This window comes from Miniopterus schreibersii (genome assembly GCF_964146895.1).
Source record: "Miniopterus schreibersii genome assembly, chromosome: 12".
NCBI lineage: Eukaryota > Metazoa > Chordata > Mammalia > Chiroptera > Miniopteridae > Miniopterus > Miniopterus schreibersii.
The window spans coordinates 63,541,852-63,560,069 of record NC_138112.1 but is presented as its reverse complement, the minus strand read 5'-3'; the positions used below and the strand labels follow the sequence as shown (position 1 = coordinate 63,560,069).

Sequence of the window (18,218 nt, the reverse complement as noted above, 5' to 3'; positions counted from 1 at the left end):
AACAACTATAAACCAAACATTTAACTTAAGAAACAAAGCATTTGCCCAGCTGAGGATGGCTCAGCGGTTGAACATCAACTTGGATCCAGAAGATTGCTGTTCGATTACCAGTCAGGGCACATGCCCGGGTTGTGAGCTCGATCCTCAGTCGGGGGCGTGCAGGAGGCAACTGATCAATGACTCTCTCATCATTGATGTTTCTATCTCTCCCTCTCCCTTCCTCTCTCTGAAATCAGTAAAAGATATATTTTTTAAAAGTACTGTCACATTACAAAAAGAAAAAAAAAAAAAGCATTATAACAGAAATTATATAAGCTCCCTCTGCAACCGTCTTCATTCCCATTCCCATTTGTTATATACTGTTTTCTTGGAACTCTTCATCACCTTTTAACTCTTATTCTCTGGTTTTACTTCAAGGCTGTTGAACTAATGGACCGAACTGAAATGCCATGCCAGGCATTAGTGAGGATGCTGGCCAAGAAACCTGGATGGAAAGAAACTAATTTTCAGGTATTTTTTCAGTAGAGATTTAATGTCTTTTATTGTATTGTTTGTGAAATTTATATATATGCATTTTCTCCTCATTATTTAGGCCTCAAAATCCTCTAATCTTTACATATTTAAAGTGGGGATAAACAGTGAGATAGCCTTCTTATTTATTTGGATAAAAAATAAATGCAGTCTTTAAATTGCCAATGAAAAATTACCACATAGTCTATTTAACTAACTGATATTAGAGATGAAATTTGGCAATACTGTTATTTAGTCTAAAAAGTTAGGTGTAAGGAAAATATAGGGAAGTGATTCAGGAAGGAAAATGGGAAAAAAGTTTCCTCTCTTCTTCTAGATATATGTAGACCTCATACAAAAAAACTTTTTTTAATGTATCAGGTCTATTTTTGGCATCCTGCTTGTCTCCTTTTTGCTTCTGCTACCTCTTGTTCTGTCTATGGGATCCTTAGCTCCCTCCCACTGTATTCCTTTAGCACGGTGTTACAGCATCTCATCCATACTATTCAGCTCCACAAAAGTTTTCTATGCCAAAGGATTCTCAAACTGCTCTCTTCCCCTCACATCACTTTTAAAACTCCTCTTTATGTAGATGCTCACATAGGTGAAAGAAACTCACCTCATTTTAGCTAATACCTTTCTGTGTGTTAGATCTGTAACAAGGGATAATTATATATATATTTTTCTTTATAACAACTTTATTGAGTGTATAAAACTCACCATTTTAAAGTGTACAGGGCAGCAATTTTTAGTGTATTCACATAGTTCTGTAACTCCTACTATTACATTAATATTTTCATCACCCCAGAAAGAAACCCCATACTCATCAGCTGTCCCTCTATTCCTTCCCAAATCCCCACCCCCAGTCCCAGTCCCTGACATCTGTTAACCTACTTTCTCTATGGATTACTGCTCCTGGACATTTCATATAAATGGAATAATACAATATGTAGAATTTAGTTGTGTCTAGCTTTTACATTTTGCATAATGTTTTCACTGTTCATATTGTAGCATGTATCAACTCTACATTCTTTTTATTGCTAAATAATATTCCATTGTATGGATATACATTTTATTTAAGCATTTATTAGTTGAGCATTTTCATTGTTTCCATTTTTTGGCTATTGTGAATAATGCTGCAGTGAACATTTGTGTACAAGTCTTTGTGTGAACGCGTTTTTTTTAATTCCCTTGAGTATATACCTAGTAGTTGAATTGCTGGATCATATGGTAACTCTGTTTAACTTTTTTGAGGAACTGCCAAACTATTTTCCAAAGTTGTTGCACCACTTTATATTCACACCAGCAATGCAAGAGAGTTTCAATTTCTCTACATCTCTGCCAACACTTATTATTTAAGTATTCAAACAAGACAAAGGGAAATATTTATGGGCAAAGGGGGTCTCAAGTCACATACATCTGCCATCATTACATTAACATTTTAGAATTGTTTTCCAAGCTTCTTTCTTCCTTCCACTTAAAAATCTACAAGTTCTTTAAGTCTCTCAAATTCTGGTGTGTGTGTGTGTGCGCGCGCGCGCGTGAGGGTTATAGTTTTTTGTGTGTGAGCAGCTCTTTTAGGAACTCTGAGTTACATGGTTAGTATGGTCATTTATTATGTATTGAAGGATGTGTTATTCAATACTATATGCAAATATCACATGAGACTATAGAAATTAAAATTTTCAATTCATAAAATTTCATGCGGTAACACTGTTAATATTTTAAAGCATTGAGTGGTTTGGTTTTTTTCTTTTAGCTTTCATTAGCCACTTTAATTGATAACAAAGGATAATTATTTTGTTTCTTTGTTTAAAATTCTGATTTTAGTTTAGTTGTGCTCTCAGCTGTTCTTAATTGTGTTACATGTTCAGGATGCTGTAACAATAAGTATATAAATAAATGTCTTTGGCTTACTCATAACTTTATGATAACTTTATCCTTGTTCAGGTGATGCAGATGAAACTTCACATAGTTGCTTTAATTGCCCAGAAAGGAAATTTTTCCAAAACTTCAGCTCAGATTGTCTTGGATGGCCTTGTAGACAAGATTGGAGATGTGAAATGTGGAAACAATTCAAAAGAAGCTCTGACAGCAATAGCTGAAGCTTGTATGTTGCCATGGACAGCTGAACAGGTTAGCAACACAGTACTCTCTTTCCCCAAGTTTTCCCACGTTTGTCCCAAATATTAAAGTTATGAATTAAGCTTAGTCTTGTCCTCTCAAGTAAAGCTGTTTTTATACCGTATTTTTATTTTTACTTTTGATAATAACACATGTATGATAATTAAACTTTATGTTAGTCAAGAATATTCTGTTAAAGATGAGAGTAATTTTCTCTTAAGACATAAGCCAGAATGGTCACTAATGAAAGAAATGTTGTATACAGTCCAGAATACTTTTAATTCTACTGTCACTTACCTCATTTTCTTGTGTAGGTAAGTATTTCATTCCTAAAGTCATTCTTGCAGTTGTTTTAGCATCAGAAAAATCATGCTTCATCCACTTCTGCCTTAATGTCGTGCTATATTTCTATGAGAAATCCTGATAGAAAACATAGATCTGTTTGTTTGTTTTTCTCCTGCTCCAGGTTATGTCAATGGCTTTCTCCCAGAAGAATCCCAAGAATCAATCAGAAACTCTGAATTGGCTATCAAATGCAATAAAAGAATTTGGTTTTTCTGGGTAAGTCAGAAAAAAATCCAGTACAAAATAATTAAGTGTTTTGCCAATCTCTAACTGGTGATTATATTTGTTGTAGCTATCTCTGTTTATTTCTGAGACACCAGAGCTGGGTTATCTAATTTATATAAAGCAAAACCACATTTGTTCCTCAAAAGTCTATACAAATGCTCTTTGACTTATGATGTGGTTACATCCCAATAAACCCATTGTAAGTTGAAAATATAAGTGGAAAATGCACCTGACCTACTGAACATCATAGCTTAGCCTAGACTACTTTACACATGCTCAGAACACTTACATTAGCCTACAGTAGGGCAAAATAATTTTAACACAAAGCCTATTTTTTAATAAAGTGTTGAATATCTCATGTAATATAGTATGCATATCTCTTCCCACCATTTGTAAAGTCAAAAAATCTTAAGTCAGCCCTGCCAGGTGGCTCAGTTGAGCATCATCCCATGCACCAGAGGGTTGCAGATTTGATTCCTGGTCAGGGCACACGCCTAAGTTGCGGGTTTGATCCCTTGTTGGGGCACGTATGGGAGGCAACTGATTGATGTTTCTCTCTTACATCGATTTCTCCCACCACCCCCCACCACCCCTGCAAATCAATAAACATCCTTAGATAAGGATTTTAAAAAATTATAAGTCATTGTAAGTTGGGGACCATCTATATTGGCTCATGCACCTGCATTTTGATACTCACTAACATTAGAGTTCTCTATGTTATTTTTCCTCAAGTGTTAATAGCTGTCTCACAGAAAGCCAAGGATTGCTAGTCAAATACATTTGCAAATTACTACATATAATCACATTTGTTTAGAGACCTATAGTGCATATTGGTGAATCAAAGACACTCAGTAGTCATGCAGTAGAGAAGCTTGTTTAATTTGCTGTTTTCCCAAACTTAACTTGCATCCTGAACACATCTGTTTATTTCATTAACAAAATTTTATAGAGCTTACTTTATGCTAGACATTTTCTGAATAATTTATTTGACTCAATCATCATAAAAGCCATGTGAGGTATTGTTATCTTTGTTTTATAAATAAGAAAACTAGGGCACAGAAAGCTTAAGTAATCTACCCAAGTCACAGCTAGGAAATGGTGAAGTCAACATTTCAACACAGGCATTCTGGTTCCAAGAAAGAATATTATACTGCTCTACTATGTTGCCTTTCTCTGTGCCATGTTGCTTTTTACAACATGCCTCTTAATCTTACAAAACAGTGTTCTGAGTTCTACCAAGTGAAGAAATACTACTCTAGAAATTATCATTCAGTTGTCATTCAAGCAAAGAATTGTCATGTCAGTATCTGTGGTGTCCTCACATAGTTGAGGGTATTGTTATAATTTCTTCTTAACTGTATAGTTTTTGGTGTGAAACTAATCTCTTGGCATGACATAAAAGCCAGGTGAACATTCTCCTCCTTTTTATTCTATTCATCTATGATCTTGTATTTGTTCATTTATTAAACAACTACATATGAGCACCTATGATATTTTAGTTATTTGTTTCAGGCCCTAGGAATACATCATGGACGAGATGACAATAAAAAATATATTAGGAGATATAAGAACAACAGAATAAAAATAAAGCATGTTGGGGGAGAGAGTAACCAAAGAATTTATATGCATATATGCACAACCCAAGGACATGGACAATGGTGGGGAGAGGGACTGGGGAGGGGGATGGGACTGGGTGGAATGGGTCATTGGGGAGAAAAAGGGACATCTGTAATATTTTAAACAAAAATAAAATTAAGGAAAATAAATAAAAAATAAAGCATGTTAAGGGGTTAGGTGGTATCACCTTAGTGTGGTTGGGATGGTGTTCTTTTTGATAAGGTAGAACAAAAATCTGGCCTGAAATAATAACATTTGAGCAGAGACCTTCAGGACATGAAAGAGTTAGCTGAGACAATCTGGGAGAAGAGCATTCTAGACCAAGGGACAGGAAGTACAAAAGCCCTGTGGTAGGAGCACGTGATATATTTAAAAATAGGAAGGAGTGATTGTTCTTCAGAATGTAGCTAGAGTGGAATAAGTGAGGGGGTGGAGAGTGGTAAGAGATAAAATTGGAGAAAGAAGAGGAAGCCAGGTGATACAGGACCTCAACATTCGTTTTAATTTTATTTATTTATTTATTTTATTTTACAACATTTGTTTTTTTATTGATTTCAGAGAGAGGAAGGGAGAAGGAGAGAGAGAGATAGAAACATCAATGATGAGAGAGTCATTGATCGACGAGCCTGCAAGCGGGCATGTGCCCTGACCGGGAATCGAACCCTGATCACCTGGATCCTAGGTCGACGCTCAACCGCTGAGCCACGCCCGGCCGGGCTTATTTTTATTTTTAATGCAGCAGAAATCTGGTTGGAAGCCCCTGTTTAGAGAGAGAGAGGCAATAGGTTGTAGAAGAGCTGTGAGCTAAAATTTCAGATAAGAGAGTAGTAGTTCAGAAGGTGGTATAAGAAGATAGACCACATGGACTCTTGTCCCTAATATGCCACTTTCCAGCTGTGTAGCATTGGGGAGGGGGCTGCTCCTTTTTTTACCTCATTTACCTTTCTGTAAAATGCCAAAATAGCACCTCATAGGGTTATTATGAAAAGTATGTAAAATGCTGAGAACTGGATCTGGCATATGATAAGGGCACTAGGAATGTTGGCCTCTTTTGAAATTGGGGGTAGAGGGAAGGGATAGAAACTGGAAGAAGGATGTGGCTGTTTGCTGAGGTAGGGAAGACTGGGAAGAACAGGTTTTGGGGTTGGGATGTGGACAATCAGGAGTTTGGTTTTGACAGATGTAGGGCAACATCTAGACACAAGTAGAAATGTCACAAAGGCAGTTGGGTATCTGAATCTGGAGTTCTGGAGAGAAGTCAACACTGGATTTAGGAGTGATTAGCATGTAGGTAGTACTTAAAGCTCACTTTAAGTGAGTGTAGAAAGCAAATAGGTGAGATTTTGGGACCTGTCCAAAGGAAGTCACCTCTAGAGTCTGGCTTTATAAAACTTTGTGGAGTGTTTTGTTTGTTTTTGATTCTAAATGTTTTTTCTTCTAGATTGAATGTGAAAGCTTTCATTAGCAATGTGAAGACTGCTCTTGCTGCAACAAACCCAGTGAGTACATACCAGCATATATAAGAATAGTACAGCCATCTTTGTGGTTCTGCTCTTATTTGGAAAATTCTTTTTGTTCTTTCTGCCAGGCTGTGAGGACTTCTGCTATCACCCTGCTTGGTGTAATGTATCTGTATGTTGGTCCCTCTTTACGAATGTTTTTTGAAGATGAGAAGCCTGCCCTCCTATCCCAGATAGATGCAGAATTTGAGAAGGTAAAGATTTCAGAAGTTACACAATCTATTGGTGGACTTGAGAAAGCTTATATTAGTTATGTTTAAACTTTTAATCCTTTGGAATGAACAATATGTATGTATTTGCTTTTATATGCATAAAGTATCCCTAGGAAGAGTTTCTAAGAAATAGATGACTTTGATTGTAAGGAAGAGAATGGTAGCTATGGTATAAGATGGGAGATTTTCTCTTTTATATCCTTTGTGCCTTTGGAATTTCAAATATTTTGAATGTATGACCTATTGAAAAAGTACATTAAATATAATATTTAAAAATTTTTTTAATAAAAAATATTGTCCCTCCTTGAATAAACTTTGTAATGGAAATTGCTAAGTTTTGGCAGACTTGCTATATATTGTCTTGGGCATACAAGTCAAAAGACAACTTCATGATTCAGAAGTCAGATTCTAATAGGTTTTATAAAAATATCTTTTGCCATGTAGTCTCAAAATTGGAACCTAAATAGGAATTAAGACATGGACTGTGTAAATATTAAGTATTATGAAGGAATATAAAATTTTGACAAAGGCACCATTGTCCAACTTGTTTGCTCTCATATCTTTCATCAAGTTCATTAGCCTCACTGATTTATTTGTTTGGGTGTAGATGCAGGGCCAGAGCCCACCTGCTCCAACCAGAGGGATTTCCAAACACAGCACAAGTGGTACAGATGAGGGAGAAGATGGAGACGAACCAGATGATGGGGGCAATGATGTTGTGGATCTTTTGCCAAGGACGGAAATAAGGTAGGTTTATTGGAAATGGTTTATTTGATTTATTATACTGAATTTTTAACCTGGTGCCTTCTCTTTCTCAGTCAGGGGTACTTCTGTGACATCATTATTTTTTAGGAGTCTGGAATTAAGGTGTTGTCTTCTGTTTTTTTCAGTGATAAAATCACTTCAGAGTTGGTATCTAAGATTGGTGACAAAAACTGGAAGATCAGGAAAGAAGGCCTAGATGAAGTGGCAGGTATTATCAATGAAGCAAAATTTATCCAACCAAACATAGGTGAACTTCCAACTGCCTTGAAGAGTCGACTCAATGATTCAAATAAAATCTTGGTACGTAGAACACATGCCTGTTCTCTTTCTCATCCCCTTCCCCTATCAGAAGGTTCCTTTTCAATGAAACAGTTGCCAGCAAAAAATGAGTGGTCACTGTATTTGCTTTGAACTACAAATAGCTTTCTTTAATTTCTTAGGTGTGCTGCAAGATATGCTGATAGATGGCAAGTTTATAAGTCAAACTTTTATGAAGCTCAGATTTGCATTTTACAGGATTCTCATATTAGTATCTTTATATAAAACTGCTTGTAATATACATAAACATGCTTAATTTCTAATTTTTAAATTTGGATTTTTATGTCAAGATTTTCATAAACTAGGCTTTACCTTATTTCAGAATTATAAAGCAGTATAATCTCTGGCCTAAAATTCTGATATTCTGATTTTATAAACTAATGATAAAAGCAGAGGCCACCTCCTAAAAATTATTCAAAGCTAATTAGAGTAGCATTATAAAGAGCTGATTTCCCTGTCTCTTAAGTATGCCAGACTTCCTATTGCATTCACGGTATAGCAGCAAACTTGCAAAACTTCGTACACAGGTTGCTCATGATTTGAACATGAAGTGTTGGCTCTTTCCACTCAGGTGCAGCAGACATTGAATATCCTCCAGCAATTGGCAGTAGCCATGGGCCCAAACATCAAGCAACATGTGAAGAACTTAGGCATCCCTATTATCACAGTTCTTGGAGACAGCAAGGTAAATCTGACTTTTCACTACAGCTTCATTCTGGAATAAGCCAGCCATACTCTGGAGCTAAGAATAATTCTCTTTTCTTACATGTAAGGGTACATGTAAACAGTTTATAAACTTTGTAGAGAAGAGAATATTTGGAGGAAAATAGTAAACATTTTTACCTCCCAGGTAGTATTAACATGACCAAATATATCACTAGCTTTGTGACCCTTAGATAAGTTATCTTGAGATTCATTTTCTTTATCTGTAAAATTCTTACAGAATTAAATAAGAGTCTATACATAAGGTCCCTGCACCTGTTTTATATAGTGTGTGCTCAAAGTATAAAGACTGAATAAATATATGAATTTTTGGATTATGTATTTGTTTTTTACCTATTTCTCTGAACTACTAGAATAGGATCCTCTAGTACTTGATTAAGATACTTAGTCTCACTGAATGTTGTAAGCCTCTTATGTTTAGCCCTAGATTGAGTATTTGGATGTCTTTTTATTTTTGTATATACATTTAATGTGAGGACTTGGGCTATTTTTATATTATTTGTGTCAGTAAGTCCTTATTCTGTGAATACACGTTAATATAAAAACATAAATGTTAAAGTTGTTAGTAATTTCAGTGTAACCATTATGCATTCTCTGACATGTAGAATTATATTCTTTAGCAGATAAACATGGACATAAGAGCCCCCAAAGGTTTAGGAAACAAAACCTAAGAGTTTATTCCCCTTACATGATATTTCATGCTCAGGTCACTATTTTGCCTACGTAACTTAGCTACAGGATCGATCTCTACAGTTTAAAGTTTTATGTTTCTAGTGTAATTTGGAGTTTTAGTACAACCATAGAACTAGATTATGTTTCAAAGAAGATGGTTCCAGGTATGTTCAATGGACCTTAGAGAAACCTCCATGTTCATGTTCATAAAGGAACAATCTTTTCACTCCCTACCTCCAAATCATAGTCAATCTTATCTTTACTAATTCTCTTCTCCATTCAGAACAATGTTCGAGCTGCTGCCCTAGCAACTGTAAATGCTTGGGCAGAACAGACGGGCATGAAGGAGTGGCTAGAGGGAGAGGATCTTTCTGAAGAGCTCAAAAGGGAAAACCCTTTCCTGAGGCAAGAGGTTAGTACCACAAATATCAGGTGCCTTACTCATGTGTCTCTTTTTTAATCCTCAACCGAGGATGTTTTTTCCATTGCTTTTCAGAGAGAGTAGAAGGGGGGGGGACAGAGAGAGAAACATTGATGTAAGAGACACACATCAATTGTTTGCTTCCTGCTCAAACACTGTACAGGGCTGGGGACTGAGCCTGCAACTGAGGTATGCGCCCTTGGCCAGAATTGAACCCAGGACCCTTCAGTCTTCGGGCCAATGCTCTAACCACTGAGCCAAACCAGCTAGGTCAAGAATGTCCACTTTTACTACTGTTATTTAGCCTAGTACTGGAAGTTTCAGTCACTGCAATAAAGCAAGAAAAACAAATGGAAATCATACAGATTGAATAAAGAATAAATAAAATTATCTGTAATTTCACATAACATGACTGTCTACATAGAAAATCCAAAGGAATCTATAAATAAACTCCTAGAAACTAATAATTGTGTTCAGTAATATTGCAGGATACAAAATCAACATACAAAAGTCACATTTCTTTATAATACAATGAACATGTGGAAACTGAAATTAAAAACATAATACCATTTACAGTCACTCCAAAGAAAGTGAAATCTTTAGATACACAAATTTAACAAATACAGGATGTGTATACTGAAAATTATAGAATACTGATGAAAGAATTCAAGGATATAGCCTTTCAGCAATTGATTCTGGAACACTTGGCATTCATAGACCAAAAAATAAACCTCAACCTAAACCACAAAAGTTAACTCAAAATGGATGGTGAACTTAAATGTTGAACATAAAACTATAGAACTTTTAAAGATAACCTTCAAGATACACAAATTCTCCAGGCAAAGAATTCATAGGCTTGATACCAAAACCACAATCCATCAAAGAAAAATTAATTGGACCTCATCAAAATTAAGAACTTTTACTATGCAAAAGAGTATGTAAAGAAAATGAAAAGACAAGGCTACAGAGTGGGAGAAAATATTTGTAAACTATATCTGATAAAGGACTATTATCTAAATATATAAAGAACTCAAAACTCAACAATAGAAAAAAATCTAATTAGAAAATGGGCAAAAGATATTTCACTGAAGAGGATACAGATGGCAAATAAGCCATGAACAATGTTCCACATTATTAGCATCAGGGAAATGCCGATTAAAACTAAAATAAGATACCACTACTCACCTATTAGGATTACTAAAATAAAAAATAGAGATAACACCAAATGCTGGCAAGGATATAGAGAAACGTGAACACTGCTGGTGGAAATGTAAAGTGGCACAACCACTCTGGAAAATAGTTTGGTAGTTTCTTATAAAACTAAACATGTAGTTACTGTATGATTCAATAATTGTGATCTTGTGATCTTGAGCATTCCGGAAAAGCAAAAATTTATGTTTATACAAAAACCTATACACAAATGTTTATAGAGCTTCATTCATAATAGCCAAAAAATCTCATAACAGCCAGATATCCTTCAACAGTGAATGCTTAAACTGTGTCTATATGTGTAATATTGTTTAGCAATGAAAGAAATTATTTTTACATACAACAATTTAGATAAATCTCCAGGGAATTATGCTAACAAAAACCAATCCCAAACAGTTACATTTGATTCCATTTATATAAAACATGTTTGAAATGACAAAATTTTAGAAATGGAAAACAGATTAATGGTTACCAGGGATTGGGAGGTGTGGGGGAGAGGAGGAAGGAAATGGGTGTGGTTATAAAAGGGGAAACACCACGGATCCTTTTTTTACAATATGTTTTTATTGATTTCAGAAGGAGGAAGGGAGAGAGAAAGAGAGATAGAAACATCAATGATGAGAGAGAGTCATTGATCAGCTGCACACCCCCTACTGGGGAACAAGCCCGAAACCACCCTGACTGGGAATCGAACCGTGATCTCCTGGTTCATGGGTCGACGCTAAACCACTGAGCCATGCCGGCTGGGCCACAAGGGATCCTTTTGATGGGACTGTTCAACATCTTGCCTGGTGGTGGATATACTGACATACATGTGATGAAATTGTATAGATTATATACACATACACAAATGGTAACAACTAAAACTGGGGCAATCTGAATAAGATCAGTGGCTTGTATCAATGTTGATATCCTAGTTGTGATACTGTAGTCTAGTTTTGTAAAGTGCTCCTTAACAGGAAACTGAGTAAGGGCTACATGGGCTCTCTTTGTATTATTTCTTACAACTTTTTGTGAATCTATAATCATCTCAGTAAAACTTTCAATTAAAAATAAATATAGCCCAGCCGGGCGTGGCTCAGCGATTGAGCATCGACCTGGGATCCAGGCGATTGGGGTTCAATTCCCCGTCAGGGCATGTGCCCAGGTTGTGGGCTCGATCAGTGACTCCTCTCATCAGTGATGTTTCTATCTGTCTCTCTCCCTTCCTTCCTCTCTCTGAAATCAATAAAGATATTTTTTAATAAATAAATAAATATAGATGGGAATTTTAGAGGTATAGAGAACAGCTGTCAATGTAAGGCTAAAAATAGAAACCCTGGTAGAACTTGTCATCTTATGATCAAATAGATATTTTTTGTCTTTTCTAGATAATAGTTGTTAGAATTAAAAAACAAAAGCAAAAAAGTGAAAGTTTTTCATCTTTAAAATGTATGAGGAACTATGAAAGCTTTATAATTTAATGCCCAAGTATGGTCCAAAGAATTGTGTCCTTATCTTAAAGAAGATTGTCATCTTTGCATATATCATTTAAATATCACACAGTTCTTAAACAATGAAAATTACTGATTTCATACTGGAAAGTTGTAGTGTTGGAATTAGTAAGAACTAACTCAGTGTTTGGCACTGATGGAATCCTTAAGCCTAAGATCATAAAAACAATTTTCCACTTGAAGTGTGTAACCAGTCTTTACTTCTTTTGGCAGCTTCTGGGCTGGCTGGCTGAGAAACTACCAACTCTTCGTTCCACCCCCACAGACCTTATCCTGTGTGTTCCCCATCTCTACTCCTGCCTAGAGGATCGTAATGGAGATGTGCGAAAGAAGGCCCAAGATGCCTTGCCATTCTTCATGATGCACTTAGGATATGAGAAAATGGCCAAGGCTACGGGGAAACTAAAGGTACTACTCCTTGTTGCTGCTACTGTTAAAAACCATCTGAAAAATATTGAACATGAATCTATATAGGAAAAAAATCATATTACCTCCTGGGACTTTCAATTTGAAATCCCAGTGAGAGCAAAAATAAATTATTAGCAGTGTAGGACTTGTAAAGAACCTGTTGACTCTGCAAAGGTGAAAGTGTGGCCTTCTAGAATGGTAGCTAATTTGTGTGACTTCATAATGTGTTACTTCTCTTGTACGGTGTGCCTACTGCATTGGTATTTCAAAACTAGGAGCTCAAAGATTTGTTTGATGGCAGATCTGTTAGTAAGCATAATATGAGTGTATCCTTTATGTGTCTTATCACCTCTGTTTTATTGTCTCCCTAAGCCAACCTCTAAAGATCAGGTATTGGCCATGCTAGAGAAAGCCAAAGCTAACATGCCAGCCAAGCCTGCTGCACCTGCTAAAGCAACTTCCAAACCAATGGGAGGGTCAGCTCCAGCCAAATTTCAGCCTGCCTCAGGTAACTGTTTTGAGAGAGTTCAAGGGAAGGGAAATAGCCCAAGGAAACACTAATATAAGAAATCCAGCCTTCTTTTTTTATCACATTTCTTCATGGCTTAGATCTCAACCCCTCCGTCCTTCTCTCCTTACCTTTCATTCACAAACATTTGTCAAGTGCCTGTTTTATGCCAGCAACTATGCTGAGGGTACAAAAATGATTAATTTGGTTTCCAAGACCAAAAAGGAGTTTTAGAGTAGCTCATTGAAATACTCCAGAAAGCAACTGTTCCATCCTATTAAGGTTTCCACAACTGTTTTCTGCTATTGGATATTATAGAGGAAGAATTGGGACCATCTAGCTTAATCCCCTTTATTAACTGATGAGGAAACCCAAAAGGTTAAGTGACTTGCAAAAGGCCACACTGCCAGCCAATCCTGAACCAGCATAGAGCTCCATTTACTCATTTCCAAATGAGTTCTTCCTCTGCACTGATCCATTCTAATATTTAGTAACTGTCCCTAAGGGAAATTAAAGATTGATTTCTTCATCCTGCTGTTAAAATTCCATCATGTAAAATAAAACTCTAAACTGTTAACCACTTATCTTTTAGATTTACTGCTTAAACAAAACAGTGTTCTGTTTAGTGGGATAGAAATTGTTGCCTGGCTGGGCATGTCTCAGTGGTTGAGCGTCAACCTAGGATCCAGGAGATCGCGGTTTGATTCCCAGGCAGGGCACATGCCTGGGATGAAGGCTTGATCCCCAGTTGGGCATGCAGGAGGCAGCCGATGAATGACTCTCATCACTGATGTTTCTCTCTCCCTCCCTCTCCTTTCCTCTCCCTGAAATCAATAAAGATATATTTTAAAAATAAACATAAAAATTAAAATTACATAATTAGTCAAATTTATAAAAAAAATTGTTGATGCTCTAAAGTTAGAAATTTTACATGTGTTAAACTGCTGGTATCAAAGTATATATTTAATTATAACATTTATTGGAATTTGCTATGTAGTAAATAACTGAGTATCAAAGATGACAGGCTCTACCCTTAAGGAAGTATCTAACTAGCAAAAAGGGTTTTTTTAACTGCTATTTAGAAAATAGTTTTAAAACTGCAGTTTAACTGTTGGTAAAGAAGATATATGTAAATTTATTGAATTTCGTGAGGTTATGCTTAAAGAGGATTTCAGAGAGAAAAAAGATTGGGGAAAAATCTAATTAAAACACTATAAATGATAAATTTAACATTGCAGGCTTTCTCATTATTATATATTTAAGCAGCCCAGAATAAAATAATATCAGAGTTTATAGTATATGCTTTTTTCCTCAAAGCACCTGTTGAAGATTCTGTTTCCAGCACAGTAGAACCCAAGCCTGATCCAAAAAAGGCCAAAGCTCTAGGAGTTTCCTCTAAAGCAAAGGTATGTTAACTCTGCATACTTAGATATAGAATTACTTTTAGGTGTGTTTTATACACCGATTCATTCTATTAGGAAAGATCACATTATATATAAAAGAATATTATTACTCTTGATATGATCAAATTACAAAGTACTTATTTGTACAAATTTCTGTGGTTTATTTTTTAATAAGGCCCCAAAACAGAGATATCTTGCTCACCAGAGGTGCTGTCATGGTTTCTGCTGTGCAGATCTTTAGGGAAGATTTGCAGCAGTGAAGAGAGACAAATCATATTAGCCCAGGCGGAAGAACCACTTAGGCTGACATTGATTTGAGAAAAGGAAGGTAATCAACTTCCTTCAAATTTGGCACAGTTATCAGAAGGTGTTCTGAATAGTCTACAAGGAATAACTTCTGTCCCTGCATCAGGGGACTTATTTTGATGCATCACCAATGTAAAGAAATGTGTTCAAATGCTCAACTGGAAATATCCCCTGGGTATTATTTCATTTAATTTTTTTGAATCACAGCAAATTGTCATCAGTTTCTGTATCAAGATTCAGAGCTTATCACTGTATTCAGAGTATTGATTATTTAATACTTTGAAAAGGAAAATTGCAGAACAAGGCAATTAGTAAATTAATAATAAATATAAATAGAGAAAACTATGCCATTAATTGCATATAATTGATGAAAAATATTAGACTAGGAACAGTTTTATTACCTACTACATTTATTATTCTATGCTCATTAAAGAATGGGCACTTTGTGGCTATTGGTCTAAATATTATAATTAATTGTTTCCTTCCATATGTGTGGGTCCTTTAATTCATTGAGTTAATTTAAGTGATAATTATCTTTTACACTATCCAGTGAAGCTGTTTCTTTACCTGTCCTCGCTGTCCTCATCCTAGATTTAACAAGTGTTTTAGTATTTTTATCACAAGTGCTTTGAAGTATTTTTGACTCTTTTCCTAATGCCATACTTTTTATTTCAGTCTTTTGCAATTTATAAAGCAGTTTTACATAAATGGTCTCATATTGTTTTGACTGAATGATTTTAGTATTAGAAGTAGAAAGAAATTTTGGCCTACTAGAAATAGTGAACTCTTGCTACATTTATAATAATAATGGTTCCAGTAGTGAAATTCAAATATTATCTTAAATATATACACTGATTGTTCATTATTTTCTTTCAGTCTGATACAAAGATTCTACATCTTGGTTTATTTTTTAAAACCACTGTAGTAACTTAAGTATTTAAAATGTTTCTAGCAGCTTTATGTAGAAACAGGTTCAAAGGTTCTCCAGTTATAAGTCCTATGATAGAGATGTATTTTATAGTAAGAGAAACAGAAAAGCTTTCTCAAGGTGAAATGTGTGACCACCGTCCAAAATGTCATTAATATGGAAAGTTATAAATGGTGTTGAAGATTTCAAGGAAGAACAGAACTATCTGATAAACAAAAATAGTCTATGACCCAGACCAATGATAGATAACAGAGCTTTTCCAACTACATTACATGCCAGTCCAAGGACTAACCAATGGGATCTAAGAATGTTATTAGAAACATTTCTAGAAAACTTGTACAGAACCATAATATGTGCAACATTCTGTGGCTCACCTGTTTCTTTTATGTGGAATATAATGTGGGGAGGTGCCTCTGGTTTGTGTAGTGCCCTTCTGCTGGGCAGCAACATGGTGTTCCCAAGGAGCAGTAGCCTGTCTAACCAGTATTCCCTGAACCATGACTGTAGAGTGCACAAGGAAAGAAAGTGCCGAGCAAAGCCAGCCTAAAGGATGACGAAGACAAATCCGGCCCTATTTTTATGGTGGTTCCAAATGGGAAGGAGCAAAGAATGAAGGATGAAAAGGGATTAAAGGTAAGGGAGGAATAAGACTCCTTAGGAGCTCTTTGCTTGCTTTTGTTTTGTTTTGTTCAAGAATAATTTTGCAGTCTGAAATTCATAACTAATAAATGAACCTTTTGTTTATAAATTATATCTTGTTTCTATAAGACTACTTTATAGGAGCATTAATTCCTACAAAAGAAACTAGAATGGAACTATTGCCTATTGTTCCTCCAAATACAAAGAAATAGAAGTTGTCGTTGTAATTTTTAGAATCAAAGAATGGAAAGTATTCATTGATTTTTACCAACTACACATATGCAGTAGACTACTGCCTTAATCCTTGTTGTATCTAATACCTTAAAAGACAGACTGGTGACTATATATGGCTAGTTCAATCATTTCTCTTTTAATGTTCTAAGTTCGTTAGTGAAAAAAAAAATTAGCCCGGCCGGGCTTGGCTCAGCAGTTGAGGGTCAGCCTAGGATCCAGGAGATCGCTGTTCAAGTCCCAGTCCCGGCACATACCCTGGTTGCGGGCTCGATCCCCATTCAGGGGCATGCAGGACGCAGCCGATCAATGACTCTCTCCCTCTGCCTCCCTCTCTCTCTCTCTCTCCCTCTCCCTCTCCCTCCCTCTCTCTGAAATCAATAAGGATATATTTTTTTAAAAAAATTATACACACACACATATGTAGACACATATATTTCAAAAAGATTCAAGCAGTACAAAAATTGCAGAGTGTAGTATGAAAAGCATGTCTCCCATTCCAGTTTCCCTCCACAGGGAGGATATTATTACCAGTTTTTTTGTGTATTATTCCAGAAATATTAATATTCCATACCTATACAATCATAAATGTATAAATATATAGCCCTCCTTTTGCACAAATGGGAACATGTCATACTCTTTGTTCTGTATCTTTTATAAAAGTAATATTTGAAATATCTTAAAGATTATTCCATATCTGCATGCATTTATTCATTCTTTCTTTTCATTGGTACAGCATATGTATGTACCTTCCTTTATTCCCAACTCACTATGTTGAACATTCTAGTGTTCCACTGTTATAAACTATATTGCCATTAGCATCCCTGAAAGGTGGTCTTGGTGCACATGTGTGAGTATATCTATATTAAATTCCTAGAATGCTACTATGTACATTTAAATTTTTGACAGATATTTCAATTTTTCCCTTTATTAAAGTTGTACCAACAGGGTCCACCATGTTATACAATAATAGAGCATTGATTTTTCTAGAAAATAAGAATTGCCAAAAATTCTATTCCTAGGTGATTTTCAGAGTTAAGCTTCTGGAGGTATGACGGTTTGAGAATACATTTTCATTCATATTTAATTACAAATTAATCTGATTTATTTTTAAAATATTCTATTAAATTGATTCCAGCAGCTGCTTTAAATAGAATTCTCTACCTCATTTCATTCAAACACCTCACAGCCCCTTTTCACTGGTATTTTTCAGGTGCTGAAGTGGAATTTTACTACTCCAAGGGATGAATACATTGAGCAACTAAAAACTCAAATGTCTAGCTGTGTGGCTAAATGGTTACAAGATGAGATGTTTCACTCAGACTTTCAGCATCATAACAAAGCGCTCGCTGTCATGGTTGATGTAAGTTTGCAGTAGATAAATATGCATGTGTCTCATACATATGGAAATACTGAGCCCTGTGAAATAATTGGAAGTTTGCATGACTTGAGAAGGAACTGGAATACATCGTGTTCTTTATTTTTAGAGCTATAGTATTATTTGATAGAACAAATGATTATATAATTTTAGGTCTTAAATGGAGACTTACAAATCTATCATTTTCCTTTTTGGCCTCTAATAAAATTTAAGAGGTACTTGGCTAATAGAACTGAAAGTTTTATGCAGTCTTATTTATGGAG

At 35.6% G+C, this 18,218-nt stretch overlaps 1 protein-coding gene across 1 annotated transcript in view; it reads left to right on the top strand.

Annotated features, from left to right (window-relative positions):
* CKAP5 (cytoskeleton associated protein 5) overlaps positions 1-18,218 on the top strand; it is a 71,240-nt gene that overhangs the window by 40,175 nt on the left and 12,847 nt on the right. The window contains exons 16-29 of the mRNA XM_081153123.1: positions 418-510; positions 2,461-2,646; positions 3,101-3,195; positions 6,263-6,320; positions 6,410-6,535; positions 7,161-7,300; positions 7,444-7,618; positions 8,208-8,321; positions 9,315-9,443; positions 12,368-12,562; positions 12,935-13,070; positions 14,388-14,476; positions 16,215-16,340; positions 17,791-17,940. Coding sequence (XP_081009249.1) covers positions 418-510; positions 2,461-2,646; positions 3,101-3,195; positions 6,263-6,320; positions 6,410-6,535; positions 7,161-7,300; positions 7,444-7,618; positions 8,208-8,321; positions 9,315-9,443; positions 12,368-12,562; positions 12,935-13,070; positions 14,388-14,476; positions 16,215-16,340; positions 17,791-17,940 — 1,812 coding nt within the window. The remainder of the gene's footprint in view (positions 1-417; positions 511-2,460; positions 2,647-3,100; positions 3,196-6,262; positions 6,321-6,409; positions 6,536-7,160; positions 7,301-7,443; positions 7,619-8,207; positions 8,322-9,314; positions 9,444-12,367; positions 12,563-12,934; positions 13,071-14,387; positions 14,477-16,214; positions 16,341-17,790; positions 17,941-18,218) is intronic.